General features: G+C 34.2%; 1 protein-coding gene across 1 annotated transcript in view; it reads right to left on the bottom strand.

The window, feature by feature from the left end:
• Positions 1–781: 781 nt before the first annotated feature.
• Positions 782–23,235, bottom strand: part of LOC114331959 (ATP-dependent helicase brm) — a 45,707-nt gene continuing 23,253 nt past the window's right edge. The window contains exons 11-16 of the mRNA XM_028281652.2: positions 18,752–19,067; positions 18,462–18,695; positions 11,743–12,033; positions 11,475–11,683; positions 11,297–11,423; positions 782–3,333 (exon numbers count right to left, since the gene is read on the bottom strand). Of these exons, the coding sequence (XP_028137453.1) occupies positions 3,040–3,333; positions 11,297–11,423; positions 11,475–11,683; positions 11,743–12,033; positions 18,462–18,695; positions 18,752–19,067 (1,471 nt within the window). The 3' untranslated portion in view covers positions 782–3,039. The remainder of the gene's footprint in view (positions 3,334–11,296; positions 11,424–11,474; positions 11,684–11,742; positions 12,034–18,461; positions 18,696–18,751; positions 19,068–23,235) is intronic.

The following is a 23,235-nucleotide window of genomic DNA, read 5'->3' as shown; positions in this document are numbered from 1 at the left end:
TGAAAGATGATCATGAGAAATACTGTAAATATCGTTCTTGACTGTTCCACTCGCACAAAAAACATGTTAGACTTTGTAAATCCAGAGTGCCTACCCAAAAGTATGGGTATTATGTTGAGGTCTCCACAGAGTTGGCTATTCTGAAGCTATTTCCTTGTGGCATTTTTATAATTAACTATATTTAGATGGGAAATAAGCCACAAATTAAAAAAAAAATTTATTAACGTTTCTACGCCCAAATCGGGTGTCGTTGTCAAAATACAAAATACTACTAAATTAAACAAAAATGTTGTTGCTTAGTAAAAAATTCTTCTAATAGTTTATTTAATCTGATTCCTTTATATCGGCAATTCAGACATATATTATGATATTGCCAATATTTATGAGTTGCGTTCCTGGGACGACTTTACTGAAAGATAGTTCATTCGATTACATGAAATCAACCCCAACCCAAGAATATCCGTCACAAAAAATATCATAGCATGTAATCTGTCTTTAAAAAGACAACCAAATGCAACGGTGACAGTAAAATAAAATGTATAATATATGTCTGAATTGCCGATATAAATGAGTCAGATTAAATAAATTATTAGAAGAATTTTTTACTAAGCAACAGCATTTTTGTTTCAATTTAGTAGTATTTTGTATTTTGACAACGACACCCGATTTGGGCATCGAAACGTTAATAAATTTTTTTTTCAATTTAATTGTGGCTTATTTCCCATCTAAATAGTTAATTAGAGTTGGCTATATAAGGCATATAAGGAGAAAAAAGTCAACATTACACAAACAGAATTGTATTTCTAGATTCTAATTACAAAATACTATTTCCCTGTATATAATACCAAAGATAAGTATAAATGATAAGAGCACATTATATATGTAAATCTAAGAGGTTCTGTTGGTATAAATATATTTGATTAAGCCACATAAAAATCTGAAATAAAACTTTGTAAAATATACAATAAGCGGATCCTTATGACACCCTGGCGAGATATTCTATTAGGTTGCATTTTGGTTCCCGATTCGTCCTAATTTATTTCACAGAATAGAGGCATGGATCGAAGATACGAAATAATCGACCACCCAAATTCGCCAGATTTAGCCCCGTGTGAATATTTACTGTTTCCAAACTTTCTCAAGTGTTTTCTATCAAGCGTACTAAGGAGATTACGTTAAAGACATGAGAAAAATCGTACGTTTTCTTTCGTTCACAAGATTAATGTCAAGGCAACCTCGATTTTAGCTATGAAGCTATTTTTTTGTGAAATTTTTACGTTATTTAACGATTTCCAAGTGAGACACCACGACCACTCTACTCCAGAACCAGTCTATACCAGAAAATGTGAAGAAAGTACTCGAAATGGTTCTAGCTGATCGTGAAGTGAAGGTGCGTGAATTGGCAGAGACCACAAGAATTTTAAAGAGCGTACTAGTCATATTTTGAATAAAGATTTATGAAAAAAATATAATGCCGATGGGTACCGCGTTTGCTCACTATTGACCAAAAACATTATCGTGTGATCACTTCTCAGCAGTACTTGGAACTTATGAAGCGTAATGAGTTAGGCTTCGAATTGCTTTCTCATCCGGCTTATTCTCCCGATTTGGTCCCCTGCGATTATTATGTGTTCCCAAATCTGATGAGATGGCTCGTAAATAAAGAAATCAGCTCGAACGAAGAGATAATTGACGAAACAAGCACCAATTTTGCAGAGCGTAAATAATCGTATTAGGCTGCACCTACATTGGATCCGTATTTCTCCGATCCGACGTCAGCCGACGTCGGATTAAAAACAAACTCATGGTATGGACATCCTAAGTCTTGACGTCACAAAATTGGGAGGAGCTTATATTTGACTCCAAACAATTTTGTTTATAATGTTAAACACTCATAAGGAATTTTTAATTTATTGTTTACGTGGTTTGTGTGACAAAATAAGACTTTTCATTTAGGTATTTAGTTAAAGAAACGTGTCAATTAAGAGATTTTTAAACGTTTTGGCCCAGGTGAGCTAATTTAATGCAATGATTAGAACGTAAACAGTTTTGAGGTTATGTTTATTTTCAACCACTAAGGGATAAAAACCACCTGAGCCAAAACAATAAAAATCTCCTAATTAACACTTTTCTTTAACGAAATACCTAAATGAAGTCTTATTTTGGCCACACAAAGCACATAAATGAAAAATTCCTTATGACCATTTAACGTTACAAACAAAATTGTTTGGAGTCAATATAAGCTCCTCCCAATTTTGTGACGTCAGACTTAGGCTGTCCATTAAATGGCTGCACCTACATTGGATCCGTATTTCTCCGATCCGATATCGGCCGACGTCGAACTGCTTCTCTGCTGTAGCTTCTCCTATCAATCGCCCTATATCGGATCGGAGAATGCGGATCCAATGTAAGTGCAGCCATACCTTAATACCTTGAGTTTGCTTTCAATCCGACGTCGGATCGGATCGGATAGGAGAAATACGGATCCAATCTAGGTGGAGCCTTATTCCGACGGCATAAAGAAGTTTGGAAAATCGCTGGAATCGCGTTGTATTGAGATAAAAGAGGACTATATTAATAAAATAAAAAAAAATTTCTGGAAAAACATGATTTTTGTTACAAAGAAGGTTGCTTAGCAGACCATCTTGTATTTTTCACAACTCCTTTTCACCCTGAAACACTTTTTGGACTATCTTTGGAGAGGCTCATTCATTCTTAATCAATAGGATCATTCTTGCTACGTAAATTTATTTATAAGCTGTTATTTTTTTGTCACTAAGTGCAATTTAAAATTTAAACAATCGTGATTCATTATACTTAAGTACTCTTTGATCATTTAAGCAAATTTCAACTGGGGCGAATCTTGAACCTGTTATTCCCTATCAAAACCTATCTATAGTACTATCTAAAACCAAGAGAAAAGTTCCAGTTTCCCTTTAAATCAAACATTTACCAGCTTTGGTAAAGAATAACAACACCTTCATATGTACAACTTTTGCAACAAGAATTTCATTCTCATTTCTCTTACACCTAAACTCTTCAGTCGTCGTCATCGTCGTCCGAAATGTATTTTTTCGCCGACCTCCTAGGCCTGCCGGGTCGTCTCTTGCCTTTACCAGGTTTATTTTTATTCTTAGGAGTTTCTACATCGGAATTATTGTCATCTTTTTCGTCGTCCGAATCCGGGGAGGCTTCGATCTTCTGCTTGGCACTCGAAAAGACCGACTGCAGTACGATGCTGTCTTCGTGAATCAACGACGCTTCTTCGTTATAGATTTGAGCATTCTGGCAGAGAAGCATGAAGTCTCGTTCCAGATCGGAGAAATCAGAGTACTAGAAAAATGAAGGTCTTATAAATAATTCGTACGCCAACAACTAATGTTCAAATTAATTTACAAGTTAGTGTAAGATTTCTTTTGTATAAGATTCAGTTATGAGAATTAACAATCACACAACGTATTATTCAGGAAGTCGAGACGGTTCACACGGATATGGTGACGATATAATAATAAAGAAAACATTGATGAAGTGGTAGTAAATTTCACCCCATACTCCAACAAAATTATACTCATACGATTAACCCAAATTAAACATGTCAAGTTTATACCCCAACTGCAGACAAACCAGAGAGCGATATTGAGACTTTCTACGAAGATATAAACAATATTTTAAAATACATTAAAAGCAGGATGTTACAATTATTATAATGGGAGATTTTAACGCAAGGCCTGGATCCCGCGTACCAAAACTATATCAATAGCAAGCTGACAATAGGGAACTTGCACTAAAAAAATTTTTTGCATAAAATTGTTCATTTATGTTTAAAAATGTTATATTCAAAATATTACGTCTTAACAATAAATAGTGTACGTACAACATCTGATCAAAGTTCCGCGCCTAAAATTTCTGTTTCAAACAACTTCAAAAGCGCGGGCTGGGGTCTGACGTCACAGACCACTCGTATCGTTCACCTGTTCAGTGGGCTATTGCATTGAATGCAGTTTGCCATTGCCAGTTGTGCGTGTCGAATAACTGTGTTGTTTGCTGGGTATTTATGTTATTGTATTTATACTTTATCCAAATGGAAAACAAATCTGCGCAATATAAGTACTGTATAGTGCCGGGATGCAAAAACACAACTGTCAGAACATCCAACAAACATTTTTTTACTCTACCAGTAGAACCAAAACGTCGATTAAAATGGCTAAAGGCAGGCATCTCCATATGATACTCTTCCAGATCTATTAAATAAGTAGGTACATAATATTATCTTGTTTTACTTTGTGGCAAAAATGATTTTTTTCTGTGACAGGCAAAATATTAACATTTTATCTCTGTTGACAGGTATCAAAAAGTTCTTTTTTATCAAATTACTTTTGTCGTTTCTTGTGTTGAAGAACAAAGAAGAAACAAGTAACAATAAACAAAACTTTTAGTAATAAAAGTAAGAGTAACTAAAAAGTATTGGTGCTACTATAATATGCGGTCTACAGTCGGGTTTCTACTATAGCTTGCGGTCTACCGAGGGATGCGGTGTAAGTATAAGCTGAGATGATAAAGATATTAACTTGTAAAATTATAATAATTATTCTGCTTATTTATGCGTATTATTAACTTTGTAAAGAAGGGTTTTGTTGGCTATGTACACATTCTATCGGTACGTCTGCTAATCACCATAATCTTTTCTCAGAAGACTTTGAACACAATAATGAAAGGCTCCAGTAGGTACTAATAAACATCACAATAAAATATAATAAACTTCATAAAAATTTGGTTTCTTTATTATTATGCAAATTACACCGTAATCTTTTCAAGGATATATTAAATCCTTCGATTAGAGGTAGGTAGATCAAACCCACGGGGTAAACCGTGTACTATAATATAATGGTACCAAACTATTGTTATAAACGGTTTACACACTTATTGAAAATACTTACTTATTTGCCTTGATACCTCGCATTCCTCCAATAGAATAGCTTTCACTACTTTTTATAAAATTTGCCACCATGAAGACATCAACAGTAGGTAAGTTAGTCAGATTGACCTTTTGAAAACCCCTCGTCCGTCATATTATGCGTTTTAAACTCTTTACAAAGTAGCACTCAACTTTATCAATTTCAGTTTGAAACTAAGCTGATTGGGGAACTACTTACAATATATAAGATGAACATAAGTAATACCTAGGAATTTTCAATTAAAGACGATTAAAATGTACTATTGTACTAATCGCTTTCTTTTGAAAAACCCTCATGAGTAATAGTACTTATACGTTATAAACACATTAGTAATTTCTAAAGATTTATAAATTTCATTTTGAAGCTAAATAAACTGATTGTAGAACTATGCAAGAATACAAATAATAGCTGGTAATTTCCATTTAAATACGATTAAAATGTAATATACCCGTAATACCTACCCTAATCGCGTTATTTCCGACTGCTAGCCAGGTTGACCGTGGTCCATGACGTTAGACCAATAGAAGGACGTTCAAGAGCCTCCTAAGATATTTGAATTTTATAGCATTTTCAAAGCGTCGTAATTAGCGTACATGTTAAAAATATTTGTTTTTTTCGCATGCAAGCGTTTTAAGATCATGTTGTAACATTGAATATTCCTCAATCACGGTGGGCGGCATTTATGTAGCATGCCCCAAAAAGAGGGTGTTATTTGCATAACATGAAAATGGAATTGAAATTTGACAAGATGTTGACATGTCATAATATAAGGGGATGTTACATTATAATATTTTGTATATTATGTATATTTTTTATTTGACTATGTTTTTTGTTTTATTTTGATTTAATACTATTTTTCTTTTATTTTCATTTTGTGAAATTTTCCGTCGCGATTAATCCCGGAAGACGTTTTAAGGAACATTTGGCCATCCTTTCTTCTTCTTTTTGTTTTGTAATTTCAACTTGTAGTTGGAAAGTTTCGATTGCTAGTTGGAAGTTGATATTTTTTTACTTTTTGATGCGAATAGCTTACCTGTTGGCCACCCGCCTTTGCTGAGCTGGAAGCACCACACTTTTCTGTTTCCAGAAACTTCAGCACTGGCCTGTTCCACTTTTTAGTTAGGTTAGAGCCATTTTCATAGAAATCTGCCATTGGTAGTTGTGCTTAAGAGCCAACGAACCGCACCTGGAGTCGACTTGTCAAATCGAATGTCCAGTTTAACTTTTTTTGTCTTAAGATTGCATTAGGTTAATCTTCTTCTTTGTTTGGACTGTTACAGTTTTTTTGTTTTGGTTCCGATTTCAAACTGGTTTACACGACGTTGAAATCGTGGGGGAGGCAGTGAAACAGTCTCAAATTTACCGTCTAAATATAACTAATTCCGACCCTGTCGTGATGGGTAGAATTAAGACGCATATTGCAAACGGAATATTTTGCAATAAGTCCCACGCTAAGTGAAGACTTGAATTCTTTTCGTCGATAGTCAAATACCTAGAACAGGCCACATGCTGTTGTTGTAGGCTGCAAGATAAAGGATTTTTGAGTTTCAGAGTTCTGAAAGGTTGTTTATTTAGTAACAGGAAATGCCACATAATGTCTATAGGTATTGATAAATCCCTCAGATATTGGATTCTCGAAACTGGCCTGAGATTAGGACGCAGCAAATTTCGTGGGAACTCAGGGATTTTGTTATTGCAAAGATAGCGAGCTCGTATTGGTCGAAAGAAAAAATCATGACATTTGTAGGATGGCCTGAGTAAGTTTTTCTAGCCACCCGATTGGTAGAGAAATGTTTTGGATGGTCACTATTGGACAAAGTAGGTGACGACTGTCAGAATAGGAGGTAACTTCTTTGTCCAATAGTGACCATCCAAAACATTTCTCTACCAATCGGGTGGCTAGAAAAACTTACGCAGGCCATCCTACAAATGCCATGATTTTTTCTTTCGACCAATACGAGCTCGCTATCTTTGCAATAACAAAATCCCTGAGTACCCACGAAATTTGCTGCGTCCTAATCTCGGGCCAGTTTCGAGAATCCAATATCTGAGAGATTTATCAATACCTATAGACATTATTTATGTGGCATTTCCTGTTACTAAATAAACAACCTTTCAGAACTCTGTCTGAAAATGCCATAAAATCCTTTATCTTGCAGCCTACAACAGCATGTGGCCTGTTCTAGGTATTTGACTATCGACGAAAAGGATTCAAGTCTTCACTTAGCGTGGGACTTATTGCAAAATATTCCGTTTGCAATATGCGTCTTAATTCTACCCATCACGACAGGATCGGAATTAATTGTATTTAGACGGTAAATTTGAGACTGTTTCAATGTTACCTTATGTTTTTTAATATTATTTTAATATTTAAAAATTTATGCAAGTTCCCTATTTAATAGCTTAACGGTGTCTAATTGGGCAAACTTTGATGTACGGGAACACTGAAACAGGGAAAGTTTTAATTGTGGAACGGGTTACAGGTTTCGAACGTCAGACTACGAAATCGTCCCATGTATTTTGTCGGACAGAACTTCTAATTGATTTGTTACCCTTTCATTAAACTCTCATACAAAAATCAGACTGCTATTTATCTCCAACATAATTCCTGTCATTTGACATGTTCTACGTGTCGAACTTATTAAAATGCCCAACATATTTGTCGGACAAACAGTTTTTCATATCTTATAATATAAAGTTTGCTATTGAATAAACTTAAAAACAACCTGCTAGTTTTCACAATCATAAACTTGCCAAGATGACAAGTTCCACAATTAAAATCACGTTTTATAATTAAAACTTCCCCTGTTCCAGTGTTCCCATACATTTAGGCTCGGTTGTTCAAACGCTTGTTGCTTGGGAATTGATTAACTTGACGATGATACAACTTTGTATACTCTACATTTCGCGGATGACCAAGTCGTAGTAGCAGCGGATAGGGAAGATTTACAATTCATGACGAGACGGTTATTTCAAACATATGAAGAGTGGAGGCCTTTCTGTAAATAGAAACAAAACGCAATACTTATGCATCGGGACTGAAGTAGAAGATCTAATAGTTAACGAACAAGAAACAATCAAGAACTGTGAGGAATATGTATATTTGGGAACAACAATCAACAAGAGTGGGCGCACCGAAAAAGAGATAGAGCAGAGGATCGTGAAAGGAAAAAAGGGTGATTGGATGCCTAAACCCGATGCTATGGTCAAAAGAACTATCTAATCAAAGAAAACATCGTATCTTTAACTCCACCTTTAAAAGTATAGTGCTCTATGGATGCGAAACATGGCAACTTACTAAATCACTGGAACGACGCCTACTTGCATTGGAAATGGACTTCTGGAGCAGATCGGCTAGAAAATCAAGGCTTGAAAGAATACAAAATGACCAAATCAGAAATAAAATGGGAGTCAAGTCAACCATCATAGACGAAATTCAAAGGAGACAACTGATTTGGTATGGCCATGTAGAAAGAATGGACGACGACAGCTGCCAAAACAAATTCTAAAATGGACGCCAATGGAAAGAAGGAAGAGAGGAAGGCCGAAACAATCCTGGCTAGGCGGCATTCAGAAGGCAATGTCGGAAAGGAATCTCCACCCTGGTGGATGAAACGACCGACGAAGCTGGAAACTGGGAACCGGAAGGCGAAGAACGCTATAAATAAACGAGATAATAAATAAAATGTTCAAACGCTAATCAAGAAATTGATTATAATTAAGTCCCCTTAACAACCATCAAATAACAACACGTTCGTACGTCAATCAGTTGATTGTATTCAATTATGTTAATTATCATTATGATAATTAACATAATTGATTGATTAATTAATTATTAATTAACATAACAATTATTAACATAATTTATTAATAAATCTCATAATTGTAATCAATTATGTTTTCAGCAACCCAAACAAAGTTGACATTGACAGTTGGTGACAGTAATTAAATATTTGATAATGATCCGTTGATTCCATTTTTGATAAGCGTTCGAACAACCGGCCCTAAAGTTTGTCTGACTAGACACCGTTAAGCTTTTAATAAATTATCAGCTTGCTATTAATAAACTGTTTTTTGGTACACGGGATCCAGGCCTATTGGGGGCAAAATGTACAGGAGAATGTACAGGAGGATACAGTATGGGAAACAAAAACGAGAGGGGTGATAGGCTTATCTGATTTTGCCAAAAACAATAATTTTGTTGTAGCGAATACATTGTTTAAATTGCTAAAGAGAAGACTATACACGTGGAAGTTAACCAAAATGGTTATTAAAAAAGACAGAAGTAGATCAACGTTAAAAAGATATTCTGACACCAACCAGACACATAAAGAAGCAATGGATGACGGACGAAATTTTAGATTTAAGGTACTAGTACACTTTAGAAGACCAAAAATTATTATTTTTTTCAAGAATTTTTTTCTCGGAACCTTTATTAAAAATGGACATACAACTTTTTACATATTAATATCTAACTCTTAGAGAATACAAAAAAGAATGTGTGTGTACTTTGTACGCACGTAAGAAGTTATACTTCTATTATATGATTATATGATTATAAACGAAATTAATATACTTTTTATTTATATTTTATTTAAATATTAAATTAATTTATACTTAATACTTCTCAAACATTTTTATTAAAACAGTGCCAAAAATTAAAATAATAAAAAAATAAAACACACACAAACACATTAAAAATGCCACAAATGATTTCTGAACATTAATTGTCGGAAAAATTTTTAACTAAATACGTATTTTCTGAAAATAAAATTATATAATAAATATACTTACAATCATAAAATGTATAAAAAAAATAAAAAAATAAAAGTTTCTATTGGGATTCGAACCAACTTACCACGCGGCTGGTATTTGCGTTGTATTGGGATTCACCCGCATTAAAACTGCACCACAGAGACAGCTTGTCATTATGTGCGAAGATCGTCTAACTAAACAGATTAACCTTTTGACATTTTTAACTTATGTAAATCAAATTATTTTGACTTTGAATTGAAATGATTTAGAATTGAAAAAATACAACAAAACATAAGGTAAGAAGACAATATATTAGGTTAATATTGATAGAAATTTTGATGGTAATCAAATTATGTAAAAAAAAGTATTACATACTACTTATGTATTTTGGTAGGTTCAAGGTAGGTATCGGAGCCCGTATAACGACTAATAAATTTCGCAATCACTTGCGTCGTGCAAAGTGGCTATGTTCAAATATCATAACAAAATTTGATCAACTATTTATAAAACACTTACCAGTGAAAGATTCTTTAGCTTTGAATAAGCGAGATCTGCGGCACTCATACTAGGCACAGTTTGATGAGCTTTCACATTGGCATGCAACAATCATCTCTTCTATGTAAATAAGTCCAAAAATATAATATGAAAACTATTTAAAAAGGCAGTATAACCATTAACTAACTTTTTGTTTGTTGTTTCTCTTCCTACAAATTTTAAAACGCAACAAGCATACATTATAACCAAACACAGTCCCACAGCTGTGCCACAGCTGCCATATTGGATAATTTTTGTCATGTCATTTGAACATCCAATCAGAACAAAGTTATAATGCGCATGCGCCCGGTCACTAGGTTTTCCCATATAAAATTTCACCGTCATTACGCCCGTAAAGAAGTATAACTTCAAAAAATATATCTTTTTTCATTTATGCACGTACACTAATTTTGTAGAGGGCGCAAAAGTCGAGGCCTCGAAAAATGATGGCGGACAGTTAATCTCAGGATTGGGATATCTGAAACAAAAAAATCGTACTGCATTTGAAAAAGGTAGGTTTCTTACGTGACAATTTACCACAATTTAACCAAAAAATAAAAATTTTTGAACCATGAAAAACTGAACAAAAACGGGCGATTTTTTCACAAAATTTTTTCAAATTTCCGTAAAATATTTTTTTGCGGAATTTTTCACTAACGGTGGTAAATTGTCAAGTAAGAAACCTTCCTTTTTCAAATGCCGTACGATTTTTTTATTTCAGAGATCCCAATCCTGAGATTAACTGTCCGCCATTGGAACTACTTTTTTTCGAGACATCTACTTTGGCGCCCTCTACAATATTAGTGTATGTACATACGTGCATAAATGAAAAAAGATATATTTCTTGTATTCTCTAAGAGTTAGATATTAATGTGTAAAAAGTTTTATGTTCATTTTTAATCTTCTAAAGTGTACTAATACCTTAAGAAGAAGAACTAACAAAATAAGCAAAGTGGTTTAAAATTTCTAAAATATGTATTTATTGACAGTGAAGAAGTGATCATCAAAGAGATCAGAATTAAAATTTTGTCCCGCTTAGATAAATTACTCACCTTTCCATCATCTATATAATTTAATATCTTGCTAATATCTATAGGCTTTTTAATAATAGTATAATAGTCTGGATACTCTTTCCTTGGAGGCAATTTAATGAATTGATCGCTAAGCTGTCGTCCATCCCTAAAAACATACTTGTTAAAACTCGCCAATACTCTAAACTATTAAACCTACCTGTCTTTATAATTTGTAACTATGTTCATCAACTTTTTCATTTTTCTCTTTAGCCTAGCTTCTACCTGACTTTGGGGTAGCTTACGCCTTCTCGTAGAACTGCTGGTGTCATCGTCAGAATCGTCACGCTTCCTTCTCTTCCTACCCCTCTTCTTTTGTACTTTTTCTTCCTCTTCTTCTTCATCGTAGTCTCCGTCTTCATCGATAGCCTGGATATACAAAAACAGTATTGGTTACTATTATTAGTATTATTAGCTACAAATCGTACCTTTAACCATTCCTTTTCTGTTAAACTATCAGCATAATCAACTTCCTTTCGCTGCCTGGTTCCTCTGCCCAATAGCGCTTCAGTATAATCATCACCCCAGCCATCATCTTCATCTGGCTTTGTCAGCCAATCCGGAAGTTCACATTCTTGAACCAATCGCGACTTTTTATGCTGACCAAGTTTTTCATTCTCCTCTTTTCTTTCCGTATCCATTTTTTGGAAGAGCTGAAACTCATCCTCTGTCCTAGCTATCATTTGGTTGACGGTTTCGTCATCAGGCACTTCATTTTCCTGCAATATTTAAAATACAGCGTATTATTTATTATACAGCGTATCATACAGCGAATGAGCAACAAGCGAAGTAGGGCTGAGGATTAATGAAGAGAAGACGAAATATATGTGTATGAATAGAACGACACGAAGAGGCATGATAGGACAAAATGTGACGGTCAACACCTTCAATTTCGAAAGAGTACAACGTTTTAAGTATCTGGGGGCCGTAATCACAGGTGACAACGATGTTACTGAAGAAATAAAAGACAATCCAATCAGCAAATCGCTGTCTATTCGCACTGGATAAGCTTATAAAATAAAAAAATCTTACAAGAAGTTCCAAGATCAAAATCTATAATAGACTAGTAAGGATCTGCGAAAAAACATCTATTTTTGGATGTGAGAGGTGGCATTCGGATTTTTGCAGATAAAGTTAGGTGACACCTTCAGTAATAATAATTGACTTATGCTCCTTCTCAAATATGCCCGGAACATTAATAAAAAATTAAAATATTTAAAAATTTCGAAAAACATCCGATTTTTTCTGCTTTCTTTGCTTATAACTTTAAAACGATTCGTTTTGGAACAAAGTCGTACAGAAATAAAATAAAGATAATTGAATTTTGTATGATATACGACTGGTAAAAAATGTCCTAAGGTATTACCTTTTCTGCAATATAGCAATAAATACAAAATAAGGGGGCAAAATAAGTCTGTTGTTATTCAATATTTTTTAACCACTTTGGTGGCACTTAGAACCTTAGTAATTCGCTTAGGAAATTCTTTGTAACATACTTAAATCTTGTACCAAATTTCATTAAAATCGACCTAATAAATTTTGCATAATAAATTTGCAATCTAAATGTTTTTAAAAAAGTTCAAATTTTTTAAAATCTTTTTAACAAAAAGTAGACCATTTAGAAGTTGGCTAATTTTTTTACATATAAAGAGGTGCTCTACCTATCTAATACATTTTACAGAGTTAAAATCGGATTATTTAAGGGGCCCCAGCAATGTTTTAAATTTATAAACAATTTTTTGGCTTATAAACAAATAGCTTTGTTTAATAATAAAAAAATTAATTTTTAGCAATGCAAATAACTAAAACCGGTATAATTTGACCTAAACTTTCAAATGCAAAAAATTGCAATTTCTCGATTTTTTTAAAGTTCCACCGGGTTTATCTCGAAAACTATGCATCCTACGAAAAAACTTGTAAGATCATTTTTTGCTTAGAATTACCCAAGAAATAACAAAAAATGTTTTACTTTGCGAAAAACCGATTTTATGTAATTCCTCAAGTTTTTTGTTTATAACAATCTTATCGACATCCGGATCAACTGTTACCCAAAAAATTCGTGTTCTACGGGTCAAAATACATAAAAAAACTTGGGTAAGTCCATCTAAATAAAGGAGCCCGTAGCACCTCCTCCTGGCCACAGCACTAATTTGTTTATAAGCCAAAAAATTGTTTATAATTTTAAAACATTGCTGAGGAAATAATCCGATTTCAATTCTGTAAAGTGCATTTGATAGGTGGAGTACTTCTTTATATGTAAAAAAATTGACAAATCTTTGTATGTTCTAGTTTTTGTTGTGCAAGATTTAAAAAAATTTTAATTTAAAAAAAAAGTTTAGATTGCAAAATTATTATGCAAAATCGAGTAAGTCAATTTTAATGAAATTTGGTGTACGGTTTTAGCACATTACAAAAATTTTCTAAGCGAATTAGGAAGGTTCCAAGTGTAACCTAAGCGATGGAAAATCATTGAATAAGGACAGGCTTGTTTTGCCCCCTTATTTTATATTTATTGCTATTTTGAAGCAAGGGTGATAAATTAAGACATTTTTAACCAATCGCATCTGATAGAAACTTTAATTATCTTTGTTTTATTTTTATAGGACTTTGTTCTAAAATGAATAGTTTTTAAGTTATAAGCAAAAAAAGTAGAAAAAAAAACGAAATTTTTTAAAATTTTCAAATATTTTATTTTTTTATTAATGTTCCGGGCATATTTGAGAAGGAGCATAAATCACTTATTATTAACGAAGTTATTACCTAACTTTATCCGCCAAAATCTGAATGCCACCTCTCACATCCACCTAAAAACAGATCCTTACTGGTCTATAAATCCATCGTCAGACCTGTACTAACATATGGATCCGAAACTTGGACCATGACCGAATCAAACGAAGAAAAGCTCAGACGTTTTGAACGAAAAATACTTAGAAAAATTTTCGGACCTCACCACGACATTAACACAAACCAGTATAGGATCAGAACCAACTTTGAATTAAAAGAACTCTACAATGACACCGATATTGTCTAAGAAATTAAATCACAGCGACTAAGATGGACAGGCCACGTGCACAGACTTCATAACGAGAGACTTGTAAAACTGGTATGGGAGGAGATTCCTACAGGCAAAAGACCACTCGGACGTCCCAGAATTTGATGGAGAGATAACATCCAATCAGATCTCCAAAAATGAACATCCCATTTGACCCTAGGTTGATGGAAGACCGAACAAATTGGAAGAACGTTGTACAGTCAGCCAGGACTCATCCAGGGTTGTAGCGCTACGTGATGATGATGTATTATTTATTTGATCAACTAAAATAAACTTTTAACGTTCTCTCGTAAAGACAACTAGACATGAACCATGATCTCTATGTATGCTATATAGCAGTGGTGCTCAGACTTATACTGTGTGGGATCTACCACATAAACTGGAAGCGTCCAGCGATCGACTGCTAGTAAAAAAACAACAGTTTTGAAAATAGAAAACTTTGTTGCACATTTCAATTTTATAAAAAGTTGTAACTTCAGAGAGTTGTAATTAAAGTCATGTTTTTCATCCTAATTTTATTTGGATGTTGATGCATGGCACTGCATAATATTCACAAGATTTTCATATGATGGTACAGAATTATCGAGGGCCAGATGCAAGCATGATGAGATATGGGACTGCATAGCTACACTGATGAAGCATAAGAGGCAGAAATAGCTATCTGTAGATGGTGGCAACTCTGAATCAAATTAAAACAAAACTGCCTTTCCCCCATGATGAGATATGTTCGTCAGTTAGCCCAGCGATTCTCAACCTGTAGGGCGCTTTTAATAATGAGGGGGCGTGAGCATATAAAAAATACACCAATATCATTAACTAATTTACTAAAATCAAAGCAAAACAAAATGCTGACAAAATAAATAATAAAATACACATGAACACTGAATAGGAGTTATAATCATAAAGAGCACTCAATACTAAAAAGTAAGATTTTACTGTTTTTTGTCAAAATTATTGAACGAGGGGGGGGGGGGCGCGGTGAAAATAATTATGGAAGATTGGGTCGCAAATGGTAAAAGGTTGAGAAACGCTGAGTTAGCCGATTATAATACTTTAATTTCACTATCTTCATTTGGGAAAATGTAGACTCACACAAGTACGTTGATCAAAAGAATGCTATGAGCTTCAGAGCTATTTGCCTCAAAGATGGATATTTGTTATACGGTATGAAAGACCAAAATTTCTTATCAGCCGCTCTGGACTTAAGGTGTATATAAGTATCCCAAATTATTTTCAGTGCTTCATTTTGGAGGGAAATGATCTCCATATTGAAAGTAATTAATATTTCAGTGGCAATATTTTCCAGGTCTTCACAAGAAAATGGATTAGACATGAATGTTACATATCTGTCAGTTTCTTAAAATCAGCCAAGCATCTTTCAAACTCGCCATGAACTACTTGCATCTCCGTCTCATAATAAATATAATTCAAATGGGCGGTTAACCTTTTTTTCAACGATAGAAATTTGTTTAAATTCTTTCTGTTCATTTGATTAATCAATAATAACAATTTGTTGACAAAGGAATGTACTGCGCTCATCATATCGATAATGGTTATTTTTACCCTGTATTTCCAAATTAAGGAGGTTCAAATGATTTGCTAAATCTGATACGAAAGCCAGATCACTGAACTTTTCGTTTTGAAGTAAATTTTCCCCTCGTTCTTCTAGAAAAGAAATTATTTCGGGACTAATTATTTCAACCACCTCACATATGTATGCAGAAGTAAATTACTGTTCACATGTTTTTCATTTGTATTTTTTCCGTGAATCGCGATCGACTTCAAAAACTTTGGCGATCGACCGGTCGATCGCGATCGACTCTTTGAGCACCGCTGCTATATAGTTTATCAAAAGGCTTTTGATAAAGTACGACATCAGAAACTCGAAGAACATAGAACTTTTAAAAGAAAATAATGTGGATAGTCGAGATAAACGGGCTATTGGTAATACTGGAATCAGAAAGCAAAGGTTAGAATTGAAAACGTCGAAACAGAAACTATACAAATCAAAAGAGGTGTTAGACAGGGTTGCATATTGTCCCCATTATTATTCAATAAGTACAGCAAGGCTATTTTTAAGGAAGCAATTAGTAAAGATTACATCAGGTCAGTATAAAATAAGGACTACAAATGAACGTTACGAAAACCAAGTTCATGATTATTGGAGGCACATTGAAAGAGAGACAGTCATGTCTACACAAAAACAAGAAGAAGAATAAACACGGAAATATTTTGACCTTCCTGCTAAGGAATTTTTAATAGGGAACTTTAACATTTTTTTTTATTACATAATAATGTTCAGTTTTGTATAAAAATGAGATTTCCAAAATTTCACGCTTCAAAAACTCATAATAACTTAGAAGTACAAATTTAAAGTCTTCATTATCTTAAAATAGTTCAAACGACCCGTGACGTCACAGAGTTTAACTATGTGGTTCAGTTTATGGTTGTATTTACGTATATTCTTCTTCTTCTTCTTTAGTTTATTGGCCTCCACCTACTTGGATATTTAGCCAGATCGTCGTCGGGAAATAAAGCAAAAATATTTATATTCTAATGACATTTATCGTATGTCATTGTAATAAAATATACCAGTTTGTTGAGATTGCAGTTTGATACAGTTTTTGAAGTAAAGGAAAGAAGGTTTACTATTGAAAATAAAACAATTTTGTAAAAGTACAAATTTTCTATGAATAGTTCAAACGATCAAAAACATTTATAACGTCACACAACTGTATTTTCTGCTGACGTTTATAATGTCTAATTTAAAATTATATATACAATTGGTGTAGAGTGTAAACATACAACCCAGTGACGTCACGACGCGTTTTGGGGTGGTTGGTATAAGTTGAATTTTTAGTCGTCTTTAGGGGCCAAACGAAAGACAAACAAAACTTTTTTATTTTTGATATAACTTCTAAATTATGTTCTGTTGTAATTTATACAATTTTTTTCGAATTTAAAATTTTATGCAAGTTCCCTATTCAATTAAGCTTTTTTATCGGGGGGAAGATGATGAGGGAAGAGAGGATATGAAAGTACAACCACCGAATAGAAGGCATAGTAGTGCAGTGAACAGTAAAGTGTGCAATAATGCAGCGATCTGAGCATTCGGGAGACTGAGGCCCTGGATGTACTGATGAAAGCCCCTGGGAGGGAGTCGAAACGTTTAAAGTCCAATGCGGTCTAAACTGAAACTGGCAGTATGTATGCAAAGAGTACGTCGTTATTCTTTGCATAAAGCACTGTTTTTTATTGGTAATTAATGATTTGTAGCAAATTTCACCGAAAATGTTTGGGGAGTAGTTTTGTAATATTCCTGGTCTTTAAATTTAGGTAAAGCCCGGTCTTATAAAAGTTAAAATAAACACAACTGTTAAAAAGACATTTAAATATAAATTAAACTTATAATATCTCAGACCAAAGTAATCCAGAACCACCCCAAGAACATAGAACAAGAGAAAAGCCACGTAAAAGATGCATAGATAACGTAGAGGAAGCTCTTAAAACTATGAACACCAGGCAATAGTGAAGTAAAGTATCCGACAGGGCAGACTGGAAGAACATTGGTAAGCAGGCCGAGACTCACAAAGGGTTATAGTGCTGTACAGGATTATCAGCATCCAAAATAAGAGCAAGACATATTCATTTATTTTTAAATGTCTTACAAAACAAACATCACGTTTGTTGTTAAATAATTAGGTGACACCGATTACTCAACACAAGTGCACTAGTTTTCAATAACGCTTTGTCAGCTATTCAATATTATTCATAATTCACGGCCAGGCCGTGTCAGCATTAAAAATATCAACATTTTTCTAGTTTATTTATAGATACAGCAAAGCATCGCGGATCATTCTTTTATCAATTATCATTCGTGATTCAGATACATTATTAGGCAGTTAGACCTCAAACGCACCAAATAGTTACTGTGGTATTTAGAGTTGGTAAATAAATAAGTATTCAGCAAATAGTGTCTACTTCATCAACCCCTATCATAGGGGGTAACTACCCAACTAACACGGGACGTTCCTGAGGGTGGAGTACCACCATTAGAAGAAGAATATCTCAGACCGATTTTAACTTGTTACTTACCTCTTCTTCATCACTACCATCATTGTGTAAAATACTCTGAAGAAACTGCTGCCTTTCAGATCCCGTAGACTTCTGATCGAACATACCAGCTTGAATGACCTTTTCGTCCATAGTAAGCTTGTATTTAGCTGCAGCTAAAATTCGTTCCTCAACAGAGTTAACAGTCATCAAACGCAAAACTCGGACCTCATTTTGCTGTCCAATACGATGAGCTCGATCCTGAGCTTGTAAATCCTAAAAAAATTGAAAATTAACAGCTGCTTTCAAAAAAGTTTGGTAAAGTTTTTTACCTGATGAGGATTCCAATCGGAATCGAAGATAATCACAGTATCAGCTGTCTGCAAATTAAGTCCCAGACCTCCAGCCCGTGTAGATAGCAAAAACAAAAAATATTCACTATTTTTATCATTAAATTTCGATAATAGGTCCCCGCGATCTTCTGATTTGATTGTACCATCAAGACGAAGATATTTGAATCCTCTCCAATTTAGATAATCTTCCATGATGGTCATTAATTGAGTCATTTGACAGAAAAGAAGAATCCTATGGTTAGTTGCTTTCATTTTGGGCAATATTCTGTCCAAGAGCTCAAACTTACCAGATACCCTAAAACCAAATAGAAACATTTAGAATTTCTTATATTTCCGAAGGTAATAATGAAGGTAATATTTATATAACATATAAGGACGAAATAGGAAGATAGGACACCGTACACATCTTATGGAAAATATAATGTCACTCAAATGCAATAAAATTTACATGAGTAGATTCGTCTCAAAATTACAATCGTTTCATACCATTGCGCCAACTCTTCATTTTGATTAACAGCGTAAATTGAAATTAAAGTTTATGGAAATTACATTTTTGAAGCCCATAAAATTCTCATTCATAAATACTATTAGTCTAGTCGCTATTATATTTGGGAATAGATATAACCAGTTACGGAGATGTTGAAGAGGAAGTACGACAACAAAGCTTAAAAGCAAGTAAAGCGGCGGGATCTCTTAATGACACAAAAGCAAGAATATATAAAGTAGCAATTAAACCTATATTGACATAAACGGCGGAGACAAGACCTGACATATCTAAAACGAGACGACTACTAGAAACAACAGAGATGAAAATACTTCGACGAATATCAGGGAAGAGTCTGTTGAATAGGAAGAGAAGCGAAAACATAAGAAGATCATGCAATGTAGAAGACATAAATGGATGAGTGACAAAACGGAAACAGAAGTGGAACCAACACATTAGTAGAATGGCAGAGGATATGATATTATGAATAGCACGACATAACCCAAGTAGCACCGAACGGGTTTATTAAGTCTTTTAAAGATACTTTAAAACTGTAGAATAAAACTAAACTTAAACCATTTATTTTTTAAGTAAACCTTAAGGTAGCAATAAAACCGCTTTAAGCATAAAAGGGCCCACTCTGAAAGTGGTCAATAAAACCAAAAATAAAAACCTTCTTAAAACTTTGTTTTCTTAAGCAACTGGTTTCAAAGCTGCTGTGAAGGTGCTTTTAAAACCATGTTAAAAGACACTTTAAGTGCAGGCAGTTTTATAGCAAACTTAAAAAGGTTTTTTAAGTGGAGTCTTTTAAAGACAATTTACCATGTTAAATGATTCTTTAAACCCATATACTCCATATAGGCCAACAAATTTTTACATGTGTTATGATAGGTAGATACGTATTTGTAACCATAAAATAATAAAAAGTACTTGATTATTTCGGACTGTCAAGGCAGAAAAACTCTAGCGCGGCCAACTTTATTGATAATGTTAACAATCTCTAAATAACTCACGTGCCCTAAAATTTCTGACTTTTGGCGGTTAAAAAATAAAAATAATAAAAAAATTTAAATCCGAAAAATATTAATTTGAAAAATTTCTACAATTTTAATGTTTTAATGTTAAAATAAATCGAATTTATGTCTCAGTCGCTTATTTATAATTTTTATGTAAGCTTTATATTGTAATCTATCATGGCTTTCAGCATCTCCAGAAAGCAATATGGCCGAAATCCAAATAAAACTCTTTGGTCTATCGACAGAGAATTGTTAATATCAAATGGTTTTATTTTATACCTTTCCAAGAGCATATTGTTATACAGTTCCGTAGATTGATCCTACATTGAAAAAGTCCCTTGACGTAAAAGAAGAAGTAGTCACGTACGAGAATGTTCTGGATGTCATGGAATAACCCAGAAACGTCTGGTGACGTCCAGAACGTCAGAAATCTATATAAACATACGTGTTTGACATTTTACAGTTCTTGTAATTGAGTATTTAAAGTTGATAGTTGTCATTGAGTTTGTATTGTAATTGAAGTTAAATAAAGTAGTTTAAAGAAGTTGTAACATTGGTGACAGCGGTGGGATTGAAGACATAACTACATTTTGAATGGTTAATACGAGATCAACAGAATTTAAGAAAGAAATGGATAAGTCCGGACCCCCAGAATGGTTTTTACAAATGAAAGCAGATGAAGAGAAACGTAGGCAAGAAGAAAATATAGAGGAAGAGAAGCGTAGACAAGAAGAGAAAGAGGACAAGGAGAAGCGTAGGGAGGCGAAGGAGAAGCTTAGACAAGAAGAGGAGGAGAGGCGTAGAAAAGCAGAGGTAGAAATGATAAATAGTTTAACCCAAATTCATGAAAATTTTCAATTAGAGGTAAGCCAACTTAATAATAGAATAGACACATTAGATGAAAAACAAAACTCTTTAGTCAATAAAATGCAGCAGCAACAAAATTCTTTAGTTAATTTAGAGCAACAACAAAACGATTTGAAATCTAATTTAGAAAGACAAATAGTTGAGTTACAAACCAAAATTAATACCCAAGCTTCATTATCACATATTTCAGTAACTAATATCGACTCTGAACAAACAGCCCCTTCATCTTCGATAGTGTATCCAGGTACCGTCAGAACGAGCAAAATCTTAAAACCACCGACATTTGATGGCCAAACAGCATGGGAAACTTATCGTTTTCAATTCGAAGCTGCAGCTAGAGCAAATGGCTGGAATGAGAACGAAATGGCAGCTTCCTTGGTGGTGTCGCTTCGAGGTCAGGCAGCGACCGTTTTGCAATTTCTTCCCCAGGATGCACCCAATTATACCTCTCTCGTACAAGCTTTAGAGACAAGGTATGGCCAGCAACATCTGAAGCAGGTTTTTCAAAGTCAGCTGAAAGTTCGATATCAAAAACATAATGACAGCCTGCAAGAATTTGAAGCCGATATTAAAAGATTATTACATTTGGCATATCCTCAGGCACCAAGAGATTTTCTGGAACAAATCGGTATACAGGCTTTTATAGATGGACTGCATGATATCGAAATGCAACAGGCTCTGCGATTACAATATCACAAAACGCTAGATAAAGCACTAATCTCAGCTCAGGAGTACGAAGCGGCGAAAAATATTTCTAGATCTCTTCCACAATTAAAAGAAATAAGATTTACAGAAAATAAGCAAGTCACTACCACAGATAATGAACAACTAGTTTTATCCCAGATATTAAGCTTACTACAAAATATCCAACAAAAACCTCGAAATGAAAACAGAAGATGTTTTAACTGCGGAAGAATGGGACATCTAAAATCCAATTGCAGAAGCCGATCCCAAGCACGAAAAGAAAAATACAAGAATGAGATCAGAAGGTCGCCTAGTTCGACATCCAGAAGCCTGTCGCAAAGTCTCACTAGAAATGATGGTAGATGGTCACTAAGAAACAGATTTCCTACAACTGATCATAGAAAGGAAGAAAATACACTGGAATTTGAAGTTAGCCATTTGAAGGAACAACTAGCGATTAGTAAAAATGAAATAGAAAGATTAAGAGAACAGGTGACAATATTGCAAGAAGAGTGTAAGGTAATTCAAAATAATGCAAAAACTACACAGTCCAATCTGGAAAACGAATGTCAAAAACTGATGAAAGAGAAGAATGTGTTAAATAAACAATTGCAAGAATACCAAAATGCATTAAATGAATTACAAGTTCAAAGCCAACGTCAGCTAGCACAAAAAGAGAATGTAACCGAAGAAGTTAGTCTGCGGATGACCACAGTTGAACAGCAAGAAGAGAATGACCAGATTTCTCTGGAAAACATTAAGAAGAGTCAAAAGAAAGATAACGACTTAAGAGTTATACGAGATTGGCTTAAAAATGGAGTAAGACCTCTTTGGCAGGAAATATCTAAATACAGTCGAACTATAAAGGCGTACTGGGCTCAATGGGAATCCTTGCATCTTTCGAATGGTTTGTTATATCGGAAGTGGGAAAGTTCCGATGGAGTACGTATAGTTCAACAGGTGGTACTGCCAAAATCACACATTAAAAGTGTGTTGGAAGACCTTCATAGCAGCCTGTCTGGAGGACATTTTGGAGTAAAAAGAACACTGGCCAGAGTTCGAGACAGATTTTATTGGATAAATTGTCGCCGAGATGTAGAAGAATGGTGTAAGAAATGCGATTTATGTAACGGAAGAAAAGGCCCTAGAACAAGAAGTCGTGGTAAAATGGCACAATATCTTTCCGGAGAGCCTTTTGAACGACTTGCAGTAGATATTCTCGGTCCACTCCCGCTGACAGAGAGAGGAAACAAGTACTTAATGGTTGTAATGGATTATTTTTCGAAATGGCCTGAAATTGCACCCCTTCCTAATCAAGAAGCGACTACAGTAGCAGAAGCATTTATAACACACGTCGTATCAAGACATGGAGTCCCTTTAGAGTTGCATTCTGATCAAGGTCGAAATTTTGA

This window comes from Diabrotica virgifera, chromosome 5, assembly GCF_917563875.1.
Source record: "Diabrotica virgifera virgifera chromosome 5, PGI_DIABVI_V3a".
NCBI classification, from domain to species: domain Eukaryota; kingdom Metazoa; phylum Arthropoda; class Insecta; order Coleoptera; family Chrysomelidae; genus Diabrotica; species Diabrotica virgifera.
This window is presented reverse-complemented; position numbering and strand designations above follow the sequence as displayed.